Genomic DNA, 10,876 nt, shown 5'->3' with positions numbered 1-10,876 from the left:
GCGAACACCTGAACAACTCCCTTCACCAATGGGGCATTAGGGGCTTGTACAGAGCACTGACCCAAACAAAGCAGAATGCACTCTCTTTTCAGGAGCACCCAGAACACTCACCAAGACAAACCGTATTCTGGGCCGTAAAATGAGTTTGGATATGTTTAACACGATTGGAATCTAACAACATTTGCATCCCTCCTGGTCAGGAACCCTCTCCTCTCTGGGTGCAGGTGGTGAGAGCTGGGAAGGGACAAGGTTGCAGGCAGCGGTGAGAGGCAGCAACTGCTCGCAGTCATAGGGCCCTGAGCGCAACAAAGTCGGACAGCCTGAGGGCGGTGGAAGATCCTGAGACCCGTGGAAGACGACCGATGACCAGGACTCGACCCCCCGTCGTGACGCGGGGAGTAGGAGAGGCGTATCAGCCAGGAGTCGCCCCTGCTTTCTGGCTTGGGTAGCTGGAGGATGATTCGGCTGCCCAATAATAAACATAAAAGACAGGCCCCTGAAACCAGAGGGACTGCTCCAACTCTTCTTCCCTCTCCAGCCCCGCCCTCGTACCGACCGTGGTCGAACGGAAAACGCGGCGCAAAACAGCCCGCGAAAGCCCGCGGCGTCCCTGGGAACGGAAGTCGGTTTGCGGCGAGCCGTAAAGCACGCTCCTTTCCGGTTCGCCGTCGCCACGCCGCCGTCTCCGCCGCCTCCTCGGGTAAGCGCCGCTGCCGCCCCTCGCGAGTTCACTGCTTTCCTGGTTCGGGCCTTTCCCTGCTGTCGCCCCCGTCACCTTGGATCATGTTCAAGAAATTCGATGAGAAAGAAAATGTGTCCAACTGCATCCAGTTGAAGACGTCAGTTATTAAGGGTATTAAGAACCAGTTGATAGAGCAGTTTCCGGGCATTGAACCGTGGCTTAATCAAATCATGCCTAAGAAAGATCCGGTCAAAATAGTGCGGTGCCATGAACATATAGAAATCCTTACAGTAAACGGAGAGTTACTGTTTTTTCGACAAAGGGAAGGGCCTTTTTATCCAACGCTGAGGCTACTACACAAATACCCTTTTATCCTGCCACGACAGCAAGTTGATAAAGGAGCTATCAAATTTGTGCTCAGTGGAGCAAATATCATGTGTCCAGGCTTAACCTCTCCCGGAGCCAAGCTTTACCCTGCTGCAGTGGATACGGTTGTTGCAATCATGGCAGAAGGAAAACAGCATGCTCTGTGTGTGGGAGTTATGAAGATGTCTGCGGAAGATGTTGAGAAGGTCAACAAAGGGATTGGTATTGAAAATATCCATTATTTAAATGATGGGCTGTGGCATATGAAGACATATAAATGAGCCTCAGGAGGAACACGCGGGCTAAATATGGACATTGTTGCTGTGTCTGTGTTTGTGTCTGTGTGTGACAGCATGAAGATAATACTTCTATGGTTATGCTGAGTAAATTCAGCAGATGCTACAAACTAAAAGTAAAGATTTGGAACGAGTCCATGTGTCTGTGTGTGTCCTTGTGTGCATGTTTGTGTGGATGTATGCCTGTGAATGTGTGTCTGCATGTGTGAGAGTGCGTGTGTGTTTGCAGAGGGGTAATTAGATTTGCTCTCTTGTCTGTTCAAGCAGGTATCAGTTCAAACACAGGTAAATTATCTCTTCCTGCATATAGCTGGTAAACAGACCTAAGATGTGAGTGAAGCACTGGGGAAGAAAATGATTGGAGAGGGTCCCTGAACAACTCTATTAATATGAACATTAAAGGGATGATCAGAGATGGGGAGCCTAAACAATTTTATAAGAAACAGAAACTCCAATAAAAAGTATACAGGTGGCATTATTGGTTGTCCAGCCAACAAACATTGTCCTCCTCCCTCCTTGCTGGCAGAACTCTGCCATCCTTTTTCTACATGAACCAGAAAAATGCTGATTAGTCTGGGTCCACATGATAGTCTATTTGCCAATGAGACTAATTCATATATAGGTAGGCATGGGTCCTAAGGCCAAATAGGACATTCTCTATTAAAATGGGTGTCCTGTCTCCCTTGGTTTTGAATCGTTTATAGGTGAGTATGTGATCTGTGTTGTTAGGGGCCACAAAAATATTTCCAGCAAAAGTTTTCAGGTTCTTAAAGAAAGGTGTGTGGGGAGAAAGTTTCCCTACTCTGAATGGATGTTGGCATTTGTGATTTTGCTCTTGCTCCCCCCAGTAGGCACACAACCTTGACATCATGGTAAAATGGAAAGTGAAAAGCAACAGTGCCCTTGATGTATGAACTGGTGATTAACAGCCATGGGGACACCATACTTCAGACTTCATTAAGGCATGTGACTAAGTTATGTAAGATAATAAAATTCCCTTCTAGATTACTTCATTTTTACATGAGGTTTCTGAAATTGAAATTTTTACAGAATGGCATAGACACCCAACTGAAAAATTACTTAAAGGAGGAGAAAATAGGTCAAATGAAAGTTAAGTGACTTTTGTGTGAATTGTTTCAGTGTAATTCTGTTAATACAAGATCAATTGCAGCAGATTTAAGAGTGAATGGAAAGTGAGAAGCTAAGATGAAGTTTAGACTTCATGTTATTCCCTACAGAATTTTGGTTGTGACTTAAAAGATATGGGTGAAAGCTAGAGGAAGGTTATAGTCAAGATGTTTTGTTTTGGAGTTTATTTTGCTGATGTTATTTCTATTGTTTTTTGCTGTTGCATATTAATGGGATTTCTGAGTATGTTTTATACTGAGGGGAAAGATTCACTAAGAGAGGGAATACATGCCTCAGCCATTGTGGCTCAGTTGGTTGGAGTGTTGTCCTGTACACTGAAAGGTCATGGGTTCCATATCCTGTCAGAGCATATGTCCCCAGACAGGGTGCATATGGGAGGCAACCAATTGATGTTTCTATCTCTCTCTCTTTCTCCCTTTGCCTTCCTCTCTCTAAAAGAGAGGTGGAAGGATGGCCTTTTGTCCTCATGAATCTACACATTTGGATTATCTCCTCTCCATAGTGTTGTCACATAACAACCCTTAAACACTTTTCCTCAGAGGATAAGGGCTTTAGCCCCTATTAATTCTTCACCCCAACCAACACAATTTAGTCTGGACATTGGTGGATACCTGTGGAGGACCTCTAAACTTCTTATGGCAAAATTCTGGAGCACCAGTGATTCTGATAATCACAGAGGGAGACAGTCAAGGTAAACAACCTTACAGTTCTTTTACCATATCCTAACCAACTATCTCCACCAAAAGTTGAAAGAGGAACCCCCCTGGATCTATTCTAAGCTTTCTTTCAGGTCTCCTCATCTATGCACACAACTCTATCTTCCATACGTTCACTTGGACCCCAGCTGAAAGGTGGTATGACCATGACCGCTAAGTCATAGGATCGCTAGTGCTGAATTCAGTACTGTCCACAGGGCGATGGAGGGCTTTGGAGAGTTTGTTTATTGAGAGGGACAGGCAGCCTTGCTTCCTATTGAGAAGCCTCCCACTTCCCTGCAGGCCCCTAATGCCCCTTCCCTTCAACTACTGCCTCATCTGCTCTGGAATAAAGCTCAGTGAACTGTGCCAGTTTGGTGGGATAGGGATGACGGTGACCAACTGTCCAATTTTCTGGAATCGAGGTGGTTCCTGGCATCCTGGACTTCCATTGGAAAAATCAGGAAAATTCAGGCATACAGGTATGAGCAGCTTACTCTAGAAGGAACTCAAACTTCACCACTGTTGGGCGCAGAGGCCCAAATCATCATTCTGCTTGGTCCTGTGGGGAGAGCAGTGCTGAGTGTAGGGGTGGCCAAAAGGGCTGAGGGCAAAAGCAAAGTCCCAAGTCCATGTGCATGGGAGGGGTTGCCACTGCCTTGGGGCCAAAGGAGAGAAATGGCCCTGGCTGCTCCGGCCATTCACAGGCTAGCTTCTACCACCTTTGAGAAGCAAGAGAGATATCACAACCTCCTGTGGCTATTGTAGCCGCTAATGCACAGGTGTTAAATTCTTGGTTTGTGTTTCCCTGGTGGGAATTCAACTGAAAGGGTTTGAGAAAAACAAAGAAAGAAAAAATGGAAAGGTACCAGCTCACTTAGGAAGAAAAATATAATTAAAGTAATTAAATTTGTAGTTAAAATTCTTTAAACAGCCTTGTCTGGTTTGGCTTAGCGGTTAGAGCATTGGCCCACAGACCAGAGAGACGTGGGTACGGTTCCTGCTAAGGGCTCATACCTCGGTTGCAGTTTGTCCCCAGCCCAGGTTCGGGTTGTGTGGGTGGCAGCCAGTTGATGTGACTCTCTCACATCATTGTTTTTCTTTCTCTCTTCCTCCCTGTCTCCCTCCCGTTCTATCTGAAGATAAATGCAAAAATGTCCTCGGGTGAGGATAAAAAAAAAAAAAATTCTTCAAACAAAGAAAACTCCAGACCTAGAAAGTTTCATTGGTGAATTCTACCAAATATTTAAGGACTAAATAATAAATATTTTACAGAATTTCTTCTACAATAAAGAAGTTCTGGAGACACCTCCTAGCTCATTTTATGAAGGCAGCATTACCCAAAAAATCAAACCAAAGTCATCATAAGACAATAAAACTACAGTCCTGGCTGGTTTGGCTCAGCAGTTACAGTGTTGGCCCGTGGTCAGAAGAGTCTCAGGTTCGATTCCCAGTCAAGGGCACATACCTCGATTTTGGGTTCGATCCCTGGCCCTGGTTGGGGTTGTGCAGGAGGCAACCAAATGTGTCTCTCTCTCATTGATGTTTCTCCCTCTCTCTCTCCTTCCTTCAAAAAAAAGTATCCTTGGTTGAGGATTAAAAATAAAAACTATAGACAAATATCCTTCATGAACATAAACATAAATATCCTAAAAATATATTTGCGAAGTGAGACCAGCAATATTTAAAAATGGCAAAATGTGGGGTTTATTCTGGAAATGGAAGACTGGCTCAAGAGTCAGAAATCAATCAGTATAATAAACCATATGTAGGGAAAGCATATGATCATTTCACTAGATGCAGAAAACAAATATTTGATACAATTCAATATTAATTCATGCAATAAAAGAAGTCTTCCTCAACCTGATAAAATAGATCTACAAAATACCTACAGCTAACATATTTATTGGTGAAAGACCGAATGGTTTTTTTCCCCTAAAATCAGCAACAAAATAGCAATGTCCCCTATTAGTACTTCTATTAGTCACTCTAGATAGTGCAATAATGGAAGAAAAAAAAGAAATAAAAAAGGCATACAGCTTGAAAATTAAAAAAAATAACTGTCTCTATTCATAGACAACTTAATTGTCTAAGTGGAAAAATCCAAAGGAATCTATAAAACTACTAAAACTGATAAGTGAGATTAGCAAATCAGTATTTTAAAATCAAGTGCACGTGCCAAAGGGGTAAAAAGGTAAAATATCTGTAACAAAAAAATAAATAAAAAAATTCATTAAAAAAAATAATAATAAAATAAAATCAAGTGCATGTCTGTATGTTAGCAATGAACAATTGGAAATTGAAATTTAAACACAGACCATTTTAGTAGCACCAAAACACTTGAAATAATTATGTTTCAATCTAACAGAGTAGATGCATGATCTGTATGCCAAAATCACAAAACACATGAGAGAAGCACTGATTAAAGGAGGCATTAATAAATGAACTGAAAGACTCAATGAAGTGATAAGGTCAATTCTCCCAAAATGAACACATAGGTTTAAAAATATAATTTGAGTCAAAATCACACTGGATTTTAAAATAAGAATTGACAAACTATTTCCAAAATTTTAACAGCAATTCAAAGGAACAAAATAGCCCAAATTATTCTGAAAAGGAGAGAACAAAATTGGTGCTCCCACTACCAGCTTCCAAGGCTTATTACAAAGCTGAGATAGACATGTCAGTGTGGTATTAGCAAAAGGATAAACACGTGAGTCAAAGAACTGAGAAGAGTTTGGAGATAGACCCACTAAATACTCTTGATTTGTTTTCTACAAAATTGCAAAGGTAATTCAGTTGAGAAAGAATAGTCTTCAACAAATGCAGGGATCACCTTATATAAGGATATTGAACTTCGTCAAATACCTTGCAATGTAGACAAAAAATAACTCAAAATGGATTATTGATCTAAATATTAAAATGCATCAAATTTCTAGAAGTAAACATAGGAGAAAAACTTTGTGACATGAGTTCAGCAAAGATTTCATAGGCATAACACCCAAAACAGTACTCTTAAATAAAAAAGTTAATTGAAATTAAGAACTTCTGAGTTTTGAAAGACTATTAAAATGAAAAGACAAGCCATAAACTAAAAGAAAATATTAGCAAAACATATATTGAACAAATAGCATTCAGAATATATAACAAATTCTCAAAATTCAATGGTGAAAAGCAAGAAGCAATAAAAATAACTGGCCAAAAGATCTGAACACAAAATTCACTAAATAGGATACATAAATAGCAAATAAGCACATGAAAAGTTGCTCAACAACTTGAATCACTAGAGAAATTCAAATTAAACCACAATGAGATACCCCTACATATCAATTAGAATGAATAACCACAAAAAAGATTGGCCACATGAAATGTTCACCCATGAACATTTTTACCCATTGCTGGTAGGAATGTAAATGGTATGGCCACTTTGGGGGAAAAAAATGTTTATAGTGGCTGTCTCCGTAATTCCCTCCTCCTCGAAACTGTAACCACAAAAAGGGACATTCTACACATTTGCCCACTCTCATTCATTATTTTGCTAGAAATCTTTTAATGGTAAACACATTGCAGATAATGACCAATAAGGATTTTAAAGATTACAAATTGAACTTTTAAATTCTGAGGATTAATGATAGTGTACATGTTGGCACATTTTTTTTTTTTTTTTTTTTACTTTTATGCACTTTCTCATTCTTTTTAAACATAAAAGTCTTCGTTAATCCTAGGACTGTAGTCTCTTCAGTTCATCCTCACATGATAAACTCCAGGAAAATTTAAAAATATTTACAAAGAGCATGATTGCAATTCTTGCATGCTTTTCAGCAGAGCTAAATTCAGGATATAAATGATTTCCTTTAAAAATTCAGTTGGCTCAACATATTTTCAAAAGAGGAAATTCCAAGGCTTTGAAAAGCACATCTGTGTCATAGAGAAAACACTTTCTAAGCAGAACAAGTCTTTCTGACTTTGCAAAATATCACATTTTCAATCTCATGATTTGGAATTATTTCTAAAGACTTTCTTCAGACAGAGTGAGTGATGCAGAAATGTGGACAGGCAAATCATGGTCATGTCAGAAGGTTAGTCAACAACAGTATTAACTTATTTTCTTAGAGCAAATAGTTATTTTAAAAGTAAGCTCTGCATTCCTGAGGGGTGAGGATTTGACCTGAAGAAGACTGCCTTTCCAAAGCATGAAATGAACAGCACCTCCAAGGGCTCCTTACAGACATACCGATGTTGGTAATTATGTCTGTATTCTTCTGAAATCAAATGTCAATTGATTTTCTTATATTTGTATTCTTCTCTCTGTCTCATTAAAAGCTACAATAATGTGCCTGGCTGGTGTGGCTCAGTGGTTGAGCATCGACCCATGCACCAAGAGGTCACCAGTTCAATTCCTGTTCAGTGCCCATGCCCAGGTTGTGGGCCTGACCCCCAGTGGGGAGCATGTAGGAGGCGGCCAATTGATGTTCTCTCTTGTCAATGTTTCTATCTCTCCCTTCCTCTCTCTCTCAAATCAATTTTTTTAAAAGCTGCAATAATGTAAAAAAGAAAAAAAAAAGAATAAAAAAATTGTTAGATGGAAATCCTGACATTTGTGAGGACATGGGAGAGCTGGATGGCATTATGCTAAGTGAAGGCACGGTCCTAAAGCTGTCACAGATTCCCAAGCCAAAGACAGCTGATTTGTTTGTTGTTGTGTTTATGATAATGCTGGTTTTGTCTTTCTTAATTACCTTCCAAATTGTACTAGGTGACATTTGAGAAGTGGCACTAAAGTTTTCAATATCACTCTCTTAATTACAGGTACTGTTTCAGTGAATATGAATTAAAAGTGAGCCCTTAAAAAGCAATGCCCCCATTCTGGCACATGAACCAAAGAGACTTAGGTTTATTAAGGTTGTTAAAATTCAGTTAATATAAAATCACTCTATAATTAAAAGATGCTGTTTTGCACTACCTATTTGTGGACGGGCACAGGACACATTCCCTGAGCTATGGATACTTTCCCACAGCATTAGGTTGTGAACTCTCATAGCTGTTACTACCATCATTCATTCTTCCTTTCCTGGTGTCCCTTCTCCCAAACCTATCCAGACCTCCCTCTGCAGACTCCCCCTATTTCAGTATATCCTTAAAAAAATACCCATAATTTATCAGAACAACCCCCTGACATAGGATTATAATTTTTTTTGAAGCTCACAAACTTGAGGCACAGAGAAGGTAGGCTTATTACCCAAGGTCACAGAGCTTGTGAATGGTGGAGACAGGATTGAATCTCAGATAGTCTGGCTCCAGAATCTGTGAGCTAGTCTGTAGAAGACACCACGATATTTCCACTACTGATTCCACATGTTATTTCACTTGTTAATTCATTCCTAGAAACATGCAAGAACTTTTGTTAGTCCCCTATTAATGAAAAAAAAAAAAAAAAAAAAAGTTAGAGAGCCTTTGTTTTCAGTATGATCATCTCCAAAACCTAACCACCCCACTCCAAACCAGCCAATCAGTTTTTCTCACTTTCTCATAAGGTTCTTGTGGACATTTTAGAGTCTAGCTTTGCTTCAAATTATTCTTTTATCTTGAGTTTGTTATTCCCTCTGGGCCTAATTACATTTTTACTTTTCTTCAGAACTGTTGAGTATTCTACGTTTCCTCTATTCAATTCTCTTTATTATGCCATTCACCAAAAGTCAAATCTTCAGAAATCTTAGCAGAACTTAATGTCAGTGTATCTCATTTTGCTATTTTATTACATTGGCCTCAAGGAACCAAAAGCTGCATTGATTGTTATCTAGTTGCCAAAACATACGCTGGATACTTTGGGACCGCAAAGCAGTGTGACACAGGGTTCTGGTACTCAGTGAATTTCATATATATATGAAGCCAAGATCAAAATATGAATATTTTAAATAAAGCCAAAACTATGAATAATAAGACTAGATGATACTAGAGGAGCTACCTCTACACAGACATAATTTATGAGAAAAAATTGCTGTTGGCATGAGGAGGAGGAAGAGGTAACTCATGCCTGACCAGTCAAAGGAGATTTATGGAAGATGCAAATGAGGCCTGATGCCATAAAAGTGGAACTTGTATTCATTTTGGACTGAAGTGGAATGTAAGAATAGAGAAGATGGATGAAAGCCCTATAGAAGAGGGCTTTGCGTCCTCAGTCATTGCAATCATCTGAAGGCAGTAGATCACTATTCTTTGATTCTAGCAATGAAATGCTTGCTTTGAAAGTGTCATGCAAGAGAGACTGGACACGGAAAATTGAGTGCTCTAAACACAAAGGGCTGAGACCCTCAACTCGGAGTGAGAGCAGGAAGGGAAGGGAAAGAAAGGTGAAAAACTCATGCTTATGCGTTATCTACCCATTGTTGAGTGTGTGCGCCCATTCACATTTTTTAGCAGGAGCAAAACATTTGAACAGGCCAAGTCTATGTGAACTTTTTATTATAGAATCCATAAATAATGAGCAAGTCTGTAGAAACAATAATGTCTGTTACCTGACATCATCTAGCTTAGTAAGAACAACTCTGTGGTAGACATTCTTCACTCTCTCATCTGCCTTACCAACATGGAAGGGGTGTTGTGAAATTTAAATCAAGTGATAAAGTATGTAGAAGCTATAAAAGCATCTCCCCAAATAGTACAAAGTCTAAAACCATTATAAATAAATATCTATATAAATTAATAAAATAAGAAATCTAAAGGGTATCTGAACAACTTGGAGATCAACATTCATATCATAACTAAAATATTAACTTTTCCCTTAGAATTCCTGTGTTCAGACAGCCAGCCTTCTGCCTGTTCTGTGTAATGGTCTTCATAGGTATTCCCCCCATTCCTCTTTTGCATTTGGAATTAAATGAGAGGAAGACAAATCAGGCAAATGGGGATTAAAATATTCATTACCACAGAAGCTGTCAGAAAGCATGGCTTAGTTGTGTGGCAACAATGTTTTTACACATATCATGACAAACCAACACAATTTAGTGTCAAAAACTGTCAGAATTAGGCTTCAAAACCTCTTAACTCTACTGATTATGATCATGTCATATGTCCTTGTTTGAATCTTAATCTCATTATATACAAATGGAAATAAATGTGATACCAACCCTACAAACACTGTTGTAGTTTTTTTTTTTTTTAATCCTTACCCAAGGATGTGTTTTTATTGATGTTTAGAGAGAGAGAGAGACATTGATGTGAGAGACATTGATTGTGATCGGTCGCCTCCCATACTCACCCTGACTGGGGATGGAACCCGCAACCCAGGTATGTGCCCTACTGGGGATTGAACCCGCAAACTTTTTGGTGTACAGGATGATGCTCCAACCAACTGAGCCACCTGGTCAGGGCTCTTATAGTTGTTTGCTGAACTATTGATAATGTGAACACATTCCATGCATTTTTAGGTGGTGTAGACATTTTGTTAAGTATTAGAGTAGGAATAATACACTGTACTATCTCTGAGATGATGTGAGACTTAGTAAATTAAGAGACTGAGAGCTGCTGGCTATGGGGCGCTTCATGTACCAGGTACTCTCTCAGTGTATACTTTCATGACAAATGTATAGTTCCAGAATTTGTACTTTGAATACATTTATGTGTATTTGCTCATTTTTTTCTGTTTTAATCAACCAAACATTTAAGTACCTTCTTCTACTCATATTATT

The 10,876-nt window shown here is 39.5% G+C and overlaps 1 protein-coding gene across 1 annotated transcript; it reads left to right on the top strand.

Moving 5' to 3' along the window:
• Positions 1-669: 669 nt before the first annotated feature.
• LOC118639997 (malignant T-cell-amplified sequence 1-like) lies at positions 670-1,472 on the top strand. Its single transcript, XM_036276741.1, has one exon. It carries the CDS (start codon positions 784-786, stop codon positions 1,327-1,329), a length of 546 nt encoding a protein of 181 aa, XP_036132634.1. The 5' UTR covers positions 670-783; the 3' UTR covers positions 1,330-1,472.
• The last annotated feature ends 9,404 nt before the right edge of the window (positions 1,473-10,876 follow it).

Source organism: Molossus molossus, unplaced genomic scaffold (genome assembly GCF_014108415.1).
Source record: "Molossus molossus isolate mMolMol1 unplaced genomic scaffold, mMolMol1.p scaffold_m16_p_1, whole genome shotgun sequence".
NCBI lineage: Eukaryota > Metazoa > Chordata > Mammalia > Chiroptera > Molossidae > Molossus > Molossus molossus.
The sequence above is the reverse complement of the archived record's forward strand: the minus strand, read 5'-3'. Positions and strand labels throughout refer to the sequence as shown.